This window comes from Eptatretus burgeri, chromosome 14 (assembly GCF_056783735.1).
Source record: "Eptatretus burgeri isolate ZD-2024b chromosome 14, Ebu_testis_v1, whole genome shotgun sequence".
NCBI classification, from domain to species: Eukaryota; Metazoa; Chordata; class Myxini; order Myxiniformes; family Myxinidae; genus Eptatretus; species Eptatretus burgeri.
In genome coordinates, this window is record NC_140974.1 from 5,802,551 (window position 1) to 5,816,870 (window position 14,320).

The window sequence follows — 14,320 nt, forward strand, 5'->3', positions numbered from 1 at the left end:
CAGTTGTTGAGGGAGGTCAGGCTACAGTTTTACATTGTTTTTAGAGGTGACCAAGAAGAAGTACAAATTGGTGATTGAGAGATCTCTTGTTGTGGTACTTTAGCGAGGCAGTCTGGTATCCTTTTAAGTCTTGGTAATTCAGAAAAATGCTGGATAATAAAAGTTATGGCTTTTAAATGCTTATGACTTCAATCTTTAGGATATCATTGTGTACACATTTGAATGGGCAGCCATTTTATTCCCATACGATCCCTCCATATGGAGTAATACCGTACTCCATATGTGATAGACTACCCAGTGTGAGTTTGGTTTTAAATTGATGATGTCATAGGCCATGTGGTTGAGTGCCGTATTGGATTGAAAAACAGATCCTTTTAAAATACTGTTCTCCAAAACCGTTTTACAGATCGATGCAAAACTTCATATTTATGATCGATCGACTAACCATGACAAATAAAGTTTGATAACTAAAATGTTATATGCCATAAAATCAGGCAGCTATATTGGATGGAGGCAAAAAAAATAATCTCCTTCTGTCAAACCGCTGGACCAATTGATGCAATACTTTAGGTATAATCAGAGTACGCATGGCGATAAAAGTTTGTGAACTAAAACAACGGTTAAGTGGTGTCAGAGAAAATTTTTAAAGGTTTTTTTCTTCCTTCAAACCAAAATGGCTGCCAAACCATGAGCTTAATGATGTCATTGTGATCACACCTTTCTCCACATGGGTAGTGGATGATATATTTCAAGTTTCACATAAACCAGTGAAGTGGTTCCAGAGAAAAATACTTTAAAACAATTTCCGTCGTTCCAACATGGCTGCCAAACGATGTGAACTATGACATCAGTCATCAAACTTTATTCCCCATCGCTGGCAGTTTTGTAAGCACCCATATATAAATCACCGCTCACAGTTAAATTGGCGGTTCTTGGGATGGACCAGCTGTGATGAATTTACTGCAGTTTGATAAAAATGAAAAGAAAAAAAAAATAAGAAAGATAAAATAATAAAACAAACAAAAAAAAACAGACAACATCGTTATCGCAAAGGTGGCATGGGATGGCATCATCACAATCATTGAAACGGGTGGTGTGAGATGGCACCCAGCATAAATGCTCAGTTATAAGTGGGACATCTTTATCGTTGTTCATTTTATTTTTACTTTCCATTCCTCCACTTCTTCATTTCTTCATTTCTTTCTTTTGGCTAATTTTACTCTTCTGAGATTTATCTTTGGGAAAAAAATAATAATAAAATAAAAAATGTACATAACCTTTGTGATTAATGTTAAAAAAAATATAACAATCACCTTTACAATGTGCGCAAAGTATCGACCTTCAACGTGGTTGTCCGTTTTAATGAATATCTCACGAAGAATGGACTGCCCAACAGGGTTGTACTTTGCGTTGAACTTGTCAAAGCGATGAAAAGTGTTCCGATCCTGACAAAAAATCACAAAAGCAAGACAACCCCAATAGGGAGGTACGAACTGTTAATCTCAATATTTAGAATGATGTACCACTCAATTTGAAGCTTCCTTTACAATACATTTCATGAAGAACAAGGCAATTTGTAAAGTCTTCAGAGCCACCAGATTTAGAAACTTTTAGCAACATGGATAGTGAAACCTGACTGAATCAACTTGGTACAACCATTTTGTTTTTTTCCATCTGAATTAGGGATGTAATTGTTACTCCACATTCCCATTTATGGTGGGTGCAATAAATACGTACCGCGTGAACGTCCAACACATCCACACTGAGGTCATAGGCTGAGAGCTGCAAGTCAGTGAAAACCTTTGACAGTGTATGCAGGCTCCCATCAGCTTCCTGATGTACCACTTCATTCCAATCTTGCTTCATGGTGCGTTTAATGAAGCGCAATAAATGTTTCTGATTCATACAGGATGAGGCATGGATGTGGGTATCAACCTGCATACATAGGGCCATGGGGTATGAGAGAAAGAGAACAGGTGGCAAAATATACACCAGAGGTTGTGAGGAAACGGAGTGGAGGGATACACAAGACACAGAGGAGTAATTCGGCACAGGGAACCCACGATTGTGTCTAGAGAGTGGCATTTGACGAGGGTCGCACTGCAGGAGTTATTGGGTGACCCTCTGAATCGATGCCGTGCGTAGGACTGTGCCGGACGCCTCCCTCAGATGGGGACCCTGGCTCATAATCGATACACTGTCCCAACCAAAGCCTCATGTGCAACATTGGACTGACATGTATCAAAAAGACGATAAAGAGCCCTTATTGGAGGGAATATAGTTAGGGGGAGTGGGATTTGCATTGAATTCCCAATTTGGAATACTCAACGTCGAATCATTCTGCAAATTTTCACCAACAAAAGTTCCATCTGGAGCTCAACATTCTGTCTTCAACATAGAAGGGCATCTTCAGCGATTTGCTATTTTCAGCGATTGGAAGAAGCATTTTTATTTTTATTTTACACAGGATCCAAAGCTCGTAGTGGAGAGCACGCACGCACAACTCTTTTCTCACCACATTCAGCAGGGCATTTCCCAAGGAGGAATTTCCTCCTCCCAATGGATACCCACCTATGGGGATTGTCGTGCTCTTATCCATTTAAATGCTGAGAGCCAAGCAAGGAAGCGGAACATGCCATTTATAAAGTCTTTGGTATGACTCGGCCAGTGTTTGAACCGTCGATCTCCCAGAGCCTGAGAGAGATCGTGTTTCCACCTCTCGCCTGCAAGAGAACGGGTGTGTGCTGGACCCCTGGCCGCGCCAGGCCAGACTACGAAAGGAAGTTTATGGCGCCTGAGTGGGTCATAACGGGTATTTTCCAATCCTGTCACTTCTTCGGGTGTTTCTCCTGTGGTGGGCCTGTGGGTCCATTAATACTTATGTTGTTAATGCTCTTATGTCTGTAAGAAACCCAGGGCGCATCCTTCAAAGTATAAATGGAGATGTGCATAAAGATTTTTTAAACGTCTTCCCAGTTCTCTCTTCCCCTTTTCTGGAATACACACGATTGAACTGTTCTTGATTGAGTTGATCGATTCAGCACAATCACAAAACCATTTGGTTTTACAAGTCCGATAAAGGACAGATTTGACGGGATGTTTAGCATTCAAGTTTAAAGCACTCTAAATTGCCATTTTGAGTGGCCCGGTGAGGAGGAGGAATTCATCATGTCGCTCGATCGACCTCGGATGAACCAAATTGAGATAGGTGAAGGTGCGATTAGCCCTTCAATCCGGCACCGAGGAAGATTGTCCGACATGACCTCCACAACGATACATTCCTGAATTTTATTAATGTTTGAGAAGGAGTACAAAAAAAGCAATTGGATTTGAACTCCCATGCATTTAAACACTGGACGACATCATGTTTTGATGCTTGAACAAATTTAACTTAAAACATTAAAATCATCCACCCAAAATGAGGCAAGTGGGAGGTCTTCTTAAACAATCAGTAATTCAACTGCATCAACTATTTATGTCCCAATGCAAATTTGCAGGGCATCGAAGAAAGCATGGGGGGGGGGGTGTACGGGGAAAGGATGGGGGGAGTGGCAGCGAGGCAAATGGGGACGGTTGGGGGGGAGGCAGCGAGGCAAATGGGGGAGGGTGGCGGGAGGCAGCAAGGCAAACGGGGGAGGGTAAGGGGAGGCAGCGAGGAAAAGGGGGATGGGTGGGGGCCAGCGAGGCAAACGGAGACAAGTGGGGGGGGGGCAGCGAGGCAAATGGGGCCAGGTAAGGGGAGGCAGTGAGGCAAACGGGGTCGGGTAAGGGGAGGCAGCGAGGCAAACGGACGGGTCAGGGGAGGCAGTGAGGCAAACAGTGATGAGTGGGGGATGGACTGAGGCAAACAAGGATTAGGGGGGGCAGCGAGGCGAGGACGGCCAGCGATGCGTGAAAGCGAGGAAAGGACGGCGGGCGGGGGGCGGGGGGTGGGGTGGCAGACAAGGACAGGGATGTTGTAATGTATGTACAGTGGACTCATTTGCATTCATAATATTGGTAACTAGCTGAAACCCTGTCACAGATGGATTCCGTTCCATGAACCCAATATGACAACCAGTGGCAGCTCTCGTAAGAGCCGGATCCCAGTCGATGTACTCCATGGCCTTACCTAATGAGGCCTACAAAACGTCCTTTTTGGTGTACACTACTCCTTGTGAAGAAGTCCTGATTTGTGCACGTGTCTACTTTGACGTACACCGTGTCAAAACTTCTCAGGTCACAGTACCGAGAAAAACGTGACGTGACTGCGAGGAGGAGCACAAAATTGGTCCTTCAGTATTAATATATAGATGCTTCAGAGTTGAAGGTTGACTATTGCCACTATGTGCGATGCACTCTTACAGTTACGAAGTTTTTTTTCAGTCCAGGTCACAGTACCGAGAAAAACGTGACACGGCCGCGAGGAGGAGCACAAAATTGGTCCTTCAGTATTAATATATTGTTGTGGTTGAGGAAATTCGCAAACCACCATTCAGGTCCCGTAGTTGAGATATCTCTGTAAGTACATGTGTAGTTAGCCCCAAACCCGTTGTTTAGAGGGAATAAATGTGATTCATTCGGGCTGCGACCCTTTAAGATAGCCGTTTTTCTGTTCTATGTTTATTTTGAACCAACCACGTCTCAACCGCCATCACACAACAACCACTAACTGCAACGCCGCTTCACAACAGCAACAACGCCAACAGCCACGACCTTTACCTTCGCAACTCGCTCTCGCAACCATCGCATCAAGGCCATTCCAAGCGTCGCCATGGCCATCACCACCACAATAAACCCTCCATCACCTTCACCTCTCCTCCTTCTGCCGCCATTCCCGCACCGCTTGTGGGCACCGAGCGTCAGGCTGTCCTGGCCTCGTACAGGACGCGCGCTGAGCCGCGGGTGCAAAAAGCGGCCTTTCCGAGGAAAAGGCCGGATCAGGAATGATACACGCCCACTTCTGATCAGTCCAATCATTAAGCGTGGGGCGATTTGGCCCCGCCTCCAGGCGCGTCAGAGTAGAATCGATATATGCAAATTCGAGGATCAGGGGAGGTTCACGCCCACTTTTCCTCCATCCAATGGGCGAGCGTGGCTCCGCCCCCGAGTTCATCCTGATCCGGAAATTTGCATATGGGATCTCCCACACCACTATAAAGCGCCGAGCGCGGGGCGAATTGAGTCAGTTTCTGTTTCGGGCTCGGGCGAGTTGGAGGGGTGTGGCGGCGGCGGAGTGTGGCAGCAGCAACCAAGACGGGTCTGGAGGAGAGTCGGTCTGTCGGGGTTCGGAGTCTGTCGGGGAGATGCAGAGAGGGGAAGCCGGGAACGCGGTCGAGGGCGCAGTGGAGTCGCTCGTCGCGGGACTCAAGCAAGCCAGCTATCCTCTTTCCCCAGAGCATCAACAACCCCCCCCCCACTGTTTCCCCCCGCGCTGAGATAGTGCGTAAAGAGGGCCCCGTTCCCACCCCATTCCAAGCAGTGCCAACGAAACCCGCGGAGGAGCGCGGAGTCGGGGCACCGCCGCCATTTTGCGGCTCATCACAAGACGGGTAGGCTCCACGCTGTCTCGGCCACAGGCCCGTCTGCCCCCTTGTCGTAGAGGGTGGCCCCTTTTTCTTTTGAGTATATGTGTTGTCGGCGCCGTCTGTAAAGTAAAACTGTGTAAGTGTTGCCGTGTGCTCGCGTAGTCGGTAGTAGATCTGCATTGTGTTTCTTTTGTTGCATAATTGTTGTGTTTCTTTTACATTTGCTTTTGGTGCATAATTGTTGCAATTGTATATGTGTGCTTTCCGTTTGCCGCGGAATAAATGTGCCTTATGTTGAACTGTTTTTCCCGTTTCGCTTCGTCTTTTCTTTAATTGAATCTCCATCTTACTTCACGTAAAGGGTTGGTCGTGGGCTAAATACGCCCGATAATTAATCGGAACCGTCGAGGTTGACGATAACACCGCTCGGTTATCCCGATAGTACGGAACGGGTTGCTTAAAGTGGCCCGTGTCCGAAGTCGACCTGCGATCGCCCGGTTTACCATCCGCGTGGGTACTTAGGTAGGTAGAATTTGGCGAACAACCCTATCCCACGCGGGGGGCCAATTGGCACGATCGTGGTGAGGCCGAAAGGCCCACCCGTGACTAGTTCCCAGCGTTAGTCCGAGAGGGTCACAACGGAATTGTCCGCCCGGTGGGCGACGTGCCGCGATTCGAGTTACGTGGCCGCTCGCACGCCAGCGGGCGCGAATTCGCAACACTATCGATAAGTGAGGGAAGTGAAGAAGGTCTGAAATCCTCAAGTTGAAATATGCCACTTCATTGTCATATACCTTGCGAATGTTGTAAAAATCTCGATGAGGAACTTGTTTCTGTGCAGCGAGCTCCTTCATATCGTTGAGCAGCACATGCATCTGGAACTTTGAGGAGAGGAACTGGAGTCGGCGATAGCAGAATGACTTGCTGTGAAGAGTAGAATAAAGAGAGTATTCTATGGTGAAAAGGGAAATCACCGAGAAGAATTTTAAAGAGAAGCTCAATGATCATCCTGTCAATGAGAAGAATGCGATTGATGGACAAATTCAAATTTCAGATTTTACTCACACTGGACCGTTGGCAATTAGCGCCATCAGCAGGTTCATGTTGAAGATAAATTGGCGCAGATCTGGATACTGAATTGGCAATTCTGATCTCCTGCACATGAAAGGATGTTACACAAAACATTTTCAGGGGGGGTCACAAGACTCACCACATTATGAACTCAAAACATTTCAAATCAGCTCACTTAGCAATTTGACATTATCCCTTCTGTCACACTCATAGTTTTGACGTAGATTCACTTTCTACCAGCATTTGTGTTCCGGAGACTTGCTCCATCATCAAACATCGTCAACAAGACTCCTCCACCCTTCAGGAATGTACCGGTTTATCACCAGATCAAATTTATGACCTCATTACGTGTCTCCATTCTATACATTTCAAATGGCAAGACTCGCTCTGCCAACAAAAAGGCATGGCATGGCTATGGGTTCTCAACCATTACCCATAGTAGCAAACCTCTTCATGGAAGATCGAGTGCCCAGCCCTCCTCTCGGCACCATTTCAACCGAGCCCTGGCAACGTTATGCAGATGACATGTTTGGTATTTGGCAACAAGACAAGAGAAATCTCACTACTTTTCTTCAGCACCTCAACAATCAGCACTGCAATATTAAATTCACTATAGAAGTCAAGCAACAACAGTCGATATCTTTTCTTGACATCCTCATTACCAAGTCTCTAAATGGCAAGCTATCTCACAAAGTATACAGGAGCAAACGCACACTGACCACGACCTCAACTGGTGCTCTTTACATAATCCTTCAATTATCCAGTCCACGAGCAGCACCCTTGTTCGTCGCACCTATACTAACAGCCAGTGCTGGATTAACCATAAGGCAGACAAGGCATGTGCCTTAGGGCCAGCCAAAAATTCGGGCCACAAACTTTGCAATCTAAAGTCTAGTAAACTATAAAGCAAACTGCCAAATCTGTATGCATTTTGTCATGCAAATATTCATACACTGCAAATTGTATAGAGGGATTAAATAAACTATTTTCTTTCCACATTAAATATTTGTCTTTTTTTGTATTAAATATTTTGTTGTTGAATCAGTTCATCTTTTGTCTGGGGTCCATTTCCATGAGCCCGAGATCCAATTTAATTTTTTCAGGCCATTCTCTAAAATTTCAAAAATGTGCCTTTGGGCCAGCCGAGGCTTAATCCGGCTCTGCTAACAGCGACAAGTATAATCTGCATCGCGAACTAAGCCACATCATGACTGCCCTTAAATTCAATGGTTATCCCACCCACAAGATAATCACGAAACCACCAAAAGCTTGTGAACAAACACTGTAAGATAGAGTGTGTTATTCTCCCCTTCCTTGGACATACATCACACCTGTGGTCAGACAGCAAACTTCTCACACCCGTTAACAATTGGCACACAAGGAGAAACGTGGAAGCTATGGAGATGCAACGACACCACATGGCACCCAAAGAAAACAGGCCACCAATTAGCGATGTGACTCTCCCTCATTAACACGCAGACACCTACAATCCTAACTATCAAATGCACCGGAGACAATGGACCATAATGAGCAAGCCACAATGGCCAATCAGCAACACATAATAACCAACCAACAGGGGGTGGGGACAGGAGGGGGAAGGAGGGAGTTATTATAAGCTATGCAACTCATTCGTACCAATTACTTCCTCCTGTCGTTGGGTGGAGCATGCTTCCCAAAATGTTGAGGCCTACTTTTCTTCGTTTTCTCTCGAGCTATTCTTAAAGTATAAAGAATACAAATAGTTATTTAAGAGCAAACACTTGGTGCTGATAACTTGTAAAGCAGTATAGGAGTTAGCTCCTGCCTAAATTTCTGATTTAATCACATTCCTGAAAGCATTGTGGAAGTTTATTTTTTGTATACAATCGAGGCTCATTTAAGAGCTAACACAGAACATAAAACAAAGGGAGCAAGAGGCAAGAGGGGCAGGAGAGGGGAAGCACAAAACAGTGGGGAACAGAGACATGAGGAGATCTGTGGAAGGTAGAGGGATGAGGCAGGATACACAGGGCAAACAAGATGGACATTACAGGGACTTCAAGGAAGGAAAGCAGAGAATTAGGAGGTGCGTTTGGGGTGGATTATATACAGGTGGCAGACCGTATAAAAAGCCCGCGATATGTCTCGGGAGATGGCTCTGATCTCATGTCTGGAATTGGGGACCTCCATCAGTGTTGCGAAAGCAGAAGCAGCAAGTCCAGAGTAGAGTGACCTGGTCTGAATCCAAATTGATGATCGAAAATCCGGCCATTGGAGAAAAGGTAGGATTTGATGTTGGAAGTGATGATGGATTCCATAACCTTGCTGATTGGGAGAAGGCTGATTGGTCTGTAATTGCAGGGATCTGCTTTTGCACCTTTTTTATGCAGAACGGTAACGTTTGCTGATATCCAAGCAGATGGCAGATTTACCTTGAGCAAATGAGAGGGTAAAGAGAACAGAGAGAGGGTGAGCAAGAGCAGCAAAGCGGGTTTTAAGGACACATGGGCCGATGCCAACAGGACCAGTTGCAGAATCAGGGTCAAGTTTTGTTAGGAAATTTTCTACCTCGTCGGGAGAAAATAACAGAGTCCGGGAACAGCTGGGTGCAACTGGGCAAGGTGGGTACAGAAAGCGATGGATTGGGACACAAGATTTAGAAGCAAACACAGAGTTTCGGCATTCAGCCTTTTTGCATGTAGCCATTTGAGGTAAGGGAGGGGATGAAGGGGAACATACACCAGAAACAGACTTAACTAGAACTACGTTGTCGATGGCACACCATCGCATATTCCCACGCGCACTGCTTTGTCCCATTAACGCTAGGTGAAATTTTATCTTGCAAAATAGATTGACTATTCTTTTCTATTTGATGTGCTTTATGACCAAAGACTTACTATGTTTACTAAATCAGAAGTCATTGCAAGCATGTCAACATTTCATGAAACATTAATTTATATCAAGACTGTCCATGGCCGTATATTCAAGCTGGGTAAGACAGGATTTGCAGGCTGTCCCACCTTGAGACAGGAAAAATGTTCATGTGCTTCTGCCTTTCACTTTGTATGTCATTGGTAAATATACTATATTTAAAACACTAAGCAGAGTGGGAAGGTTGATTAGCCATTCTTGTCAAGCTTTCTGCAAATGGGAACAAGATCCCCTTAATGCACGACTTGCAGACTTAAAAACTCAAAGAAAGCATCGTCACATACTTGTCCATGGTTTCCCGGCAGCTATAGACACGTGCAACACCTTGAACCATCTGAACTCCATAACCACAGTCCATTTGAATTTCAGAGGGATACACATCTTCACCTGAAGGAAAAAAACAGCTTTGAAAAGGTGAACAGTGGTAGAATGTTCAGATATTATTTAGCTGCTTCTTTAATTAAACACCAATGTGATGAGCATTTGACATCTGTACAATATCAAAACCTCACCATTATTGTGCATGGCACTGCAAGGTATTGAATTTCAGAAAGTGACATCTTGACCACAGACCATGATAAGTCAACTCACCAAGTCCACATGAACCAATCTGATAAGCATCACAAAATGTATTTGCACAGAAAAATATTATGCAAAGGTCAGATGATTGCAATAAGCAAACAAATATACAGCACCTATAGAAAGTCTACTCCCTTTAAAATTTCACCTTATTGCCCGGAATCAAATTGCATTAAATCAGGCTTTTTTCCTCCCCCACCGAAGGTGGAGGTTATGTTTTCACCCCTTTCTGTCTGTCTATTTGTTTGTTTGTGTGCAGGATTTCACCCCACTCAGACAGACACACACACACACACACACACACACACACACACACACACACACACACACACACACACACACACACACACACACACACACACACACGAAATGGACCCCGTCAGGTCTTTATTGGACCCTCCAGCCAAGGAGGATAGGTCAGCTGGGGAGTCAAGGTCTGGCCGGGTACCTTTCCGCCTCGTGCGGTCACACCGACTCCAACCCACCACAGTGGGACTCGAACCCACGACCCTGGCTGCTCGACCACCACCATGAGGTGCCCCGCAAAAGACCGCAGACCACAATTGCAGACGACCACGACGACAGACCAAAGCAATGGCGAGGATGACTCCAGCGACGCACCCCAAGAGCAATGGCCACGAATCACTACTCTCCTCCTGACGACCACTCTACTTTTCCCTTTCGCGAGGTCCGAGGGATTTCTTCCCTTCCCACTCGTCTCCTGATTGGTTGGGGGCGAACATCCCATCTGGCTGGGCGGCGCCGCCCTGAGGTAACTTGCCTTCGGATTGGTCGGGGGATTCTGAGGTACTCCTTTCCCTCATTGGTTGCGAGGCACACCCATCTCGCTGGACGGAGTCGACCTCACCCCGCCAATTCCCATGGCCCCAAGCACATGCATAATGGCAATGATAGAGCGAAGGGGAGATTTAATGTAAAAAATCTGACTATAAAGAAACCCGAGGCGCACACATGAAATTAGCCCATTAGACAGGACAGGACCCTGACTATAAACACATACTTATCGAAATTTAACTGAACTGCGGGGACTGTCTGTGTGCAAATGGCTGCCAGATTCATAACAGTAGAACTGTATAGCATGATATTTTTAAAATGTCATGGGCCCGATATGTTCTCATGGATCAGGAATTACGTGGCGGAGGTATGTGCTCGACCGAGTGCCCTTCTAGTGCCACCTTTATTGCACATCGTAACCCACAACTTCAAAGTGAAAAACAAATTCTACAAATTTCAGAAAATTAATTAAAAATACTAAACTAGTATATCTTGGTTTGATAAGTGTTCACCCTCCTTTATAATAGCAATTGTAAATTAACACAGGTGTAACCAATCACCTTCAAAATCACACACCAAGTTAATTGGCCTCCATCTGTGTTAAATTGTAGCAATTCTGATTATTTCAGAATAAAATCAGCTGTTCCTGGAGGTTTCCTCTGCTGGGTAGTGATTTTCACAGCAAAGACTCAACCATGAGTCCCAAGGAGCTTTCAAAAGACCTCTGGGATAAAGATGCAGCAAGGCACAGATCAGGGGATGGGTAAAAAAAAGGTTTCAAAGACCTTGAATTTTCCTTGGAGCACAGTCAAGACAATCAACAAGAAGTGGAAGGGGCATGATACCACCAAGACCCTGCCGAGATCAGGACATCCCTCCAAACTGGAGGACCAAGTCTGGTCTGTAGGGTAGGGTGGCAAGAAGGAAGCCATGACTCAAAAAAGCCCACCTTGAGTCCCGTTTGTGGTATATGTATAGATAAAAAACAACACTCCAGAGATTCTGAAGCCATGTGGCAAAACTTTTTGTGGTCTGACGAAACCAAGATGAAACTTTTTGGCCAAAAATGTAAAATGTTACATTTGGTGCAAACCCAACACAGCACATCACAAAAAGAAAACCATCCCGACAGTGAAGCATGATGGTGGCAACATCATGTTTTGGGGATGTTTCTCATCAACAGGGACTGGGGCACTTGTCAGGATAGAAGGGAAAATGGATGGTGCAAAATACAGAAAAATCCAAGAGGAAAATCTGCTGCCCTCTGCAAGAAAGCTGAAATTGGTCCGCAAGTTCACCTTTCAGCATTAAAATGACCCAAAGCACACAGCCAAAGCGACACTAAAGTGGCGAAGGAACAAAATGATAAATGTCCAAGAGTGGCCTAGTCAGAACCCCGACCAAAATACAATCGAAAATCTGTGGCATGACTTGAAGAATGCTGTCAATCAATGCTCCCCATGCAACTTGACTGAGCTTGGACAGTTTTGTACAAAAGAATGGGCAAAAATTGCCCAATTGAGGTGTGCAAAGTTAGTAGACCTATCCCAACATACTCACAGCTATAATTGCTTTGTAATAAATTTTCTGGAATTTTTTTTTCACTTGGAAGTTGTTGGTTGCGATGTGTAAATAAAGGTGTAAAAAAAATCTGATTTAATGCAACTTGATTCCAGGCTAAAAGGCAACAAAAGTTGAAAAAATTTGAAAGGGGGTGTAGACTTTCTGAAGGCACTGTATATAAAACACATTGCACTCTACTAAATACATCATATCCCTAAACAATGAAAAGGATCTGCATCCTACAAATTATGTAATGCCCATGCAACGGTGAGAACAGAAAAAAAAAAGTATGCTTACCAATCGAGATATTTAGCTTCTCCTGAGGACCACGGTCCCTTTCACGATCACTCAACGAGTCTGCTTCACTCTTCAGCGTGCCTTTGTTCAAGGATTCAAGGTAGCATGCTGTGGTGTAATGAAAGGTCTGCAAGCTTTGAGTCATGTTTGCCTGACGAATTTGTAAGGCACGTACCAGGATATCTGCAGCCTCAACTAGGTCTGGGAATGGTACCTACACAAGTGGAAAGAGAGAGATAGGGGTGAGAGATAGGGGTGAGAGATAGGGGTGAGAGATAGGGGTGAGAGATAGGGGTGAGAGATAGGGGTGAGAGATAGGGGTGAGAGATAGGGGTGAGAGATAGGGGTGAGAGATAGGGGTGAGAGATAGGGGTGAGAGATAGGGGTGAGAGATAGGGGGGAGAGATAGGGGGGAGAGAGAGGGGTGAGAGATAGGGGGAGAGATAGGGGGGAGAGATAGGGGGAGAGATAGCGAGAGAGCGAGAGAGCGAGAGAGCGAGAGAGCGAGAGAGCGAGAGAGCGAGAGCGAGAGAGGGTGGGGGGGAGACAAAATACCTGGAACTTTCCAAAAGGGTGAAAGTTGCCACAAATTGCAGAATAAAGTCTGATGAGGAAATTATGAAGATGACAGAGAAAGAGGAAGTTTTGCTGAAAATTTTTTTTTTGAGGAAGATGGTTAGGGGGTGGTGCTGTTCATACCCCATATTGTTCTTCTCCGGTAATGTGAACTCGAGGAAAATCTTTCTCAAATATTTCGTGTATATCCTTTTGATCCTGCAGAGCTCTGTGGGGAAGAAGGGAGTGAAGCTGTCAGATGGAAAACTGAGGATTGCGAAGAACTGCAGAGGAAGCAGACAGGCAGCAGGATAAAAATGATTTTTTGGTGAGAGAGGAAGCAATAAGGAAACTGGTCAGAAAGCAAGATAACATGCATCTGAATGGTAGCGAAGCAGACAAGAGATTAACTGATCTCCAAGGGTTTGCTCCAAACCTCCAAAAGGTTTGGATAGCAGAGTGGAAAGTAATGGAAAGTAATGAGCAACTCATTTTAAAGACGGATTCAAAGGAAACATCAGACCACTATAGACATGCTTGCTTAACTTTGGGAGTTGGAAAGCTACAAATCAAAAATGGCGATCTGTGACAACGGACTTTGTGCACAATGCATGGTCTTGAAGGATCACACCTTTGGTCAACATCATGAAGCATTCGTCCTTGCTGACCTGTCACAATGCTTTTCTGAGGAGAGCATAATAATCTGTAATTGTAGTTTATTTTGGCGTACAGTCAATCAAGAAGATTCCCTTGGTACCCCGTTACCCCGTGCAATGATCTTGGCATGATTTTGCCTGCTGAGGGTTGCAGATCCCCGTGCTTCCATTACATGGACTCCAATTCAGGTTGAGGATCCCATTGTAAGCCGTAAAGCCTTAAATATAGCAGGGGAGGGGGTTACGTTCCTGGAAAATGCCGCAATAGTTAAAACAAATTTCCTATGGGAATAAGGGGATTAGGTTCCTAGGCTTTGAGAAAATATTGAGGAAGATAGCAGCAGCAAAAAGTAAACACATCACGATTTAAATTAACAAGATAAATAT

The 14,320-nt window shown here is 45.1% G+C and overlaps 1 protein-coding gene across 6 annotated transcripts in view; it reads right to left on the minus strand.

The window, feature by feature from the left end:
* Window positions 1-14,320, minus strand: part of LOC147012591 (AMP deaminase 2-like) — a 65,017-nt gene that overhangs the window by 35,139 nt on the left and 15,558 nt on the right. For all 6 annotated transcript variants that reach the window (XR_015051004.1, XM_085853603.1, XM_085853604.1 and 3 more), the window contains 7 exons: window positions 13,422-13,506; window positions 12,723-12,936; window positions 9,773-9,875; window positions 6,573-6,662; window positions 6,302-6,431; window positions 1,738-1,935; window positions 1,314-1,445 (listed from right to left, as the gene is read on the minus strand). Coding sequence is in view for 5 of the 6 variants with exons in the window: in XM_085853603.1 (XP_085709729.1) it covers window positions 1,314-1,445; window positions 1,738-1,935; window positions 6,302-6,431; window positions 6,573-6,662; window positions 9,773-9,875; window positions 12,723-12,936; window positions 13,422-13,506 (952 nt within the window). In the remaining variant the exon portion in view is untranslated. The remainder of the gene's footprint in view (window positions 1-1,313; window positions 1,446-1,737; window positions 1,936-6,301; window positions 6,432-6,572; window positions 6,663-9,772; window positions 9,876-12,722; window positions 12,937-13,421; window positions 13,507-14,320) is intronic.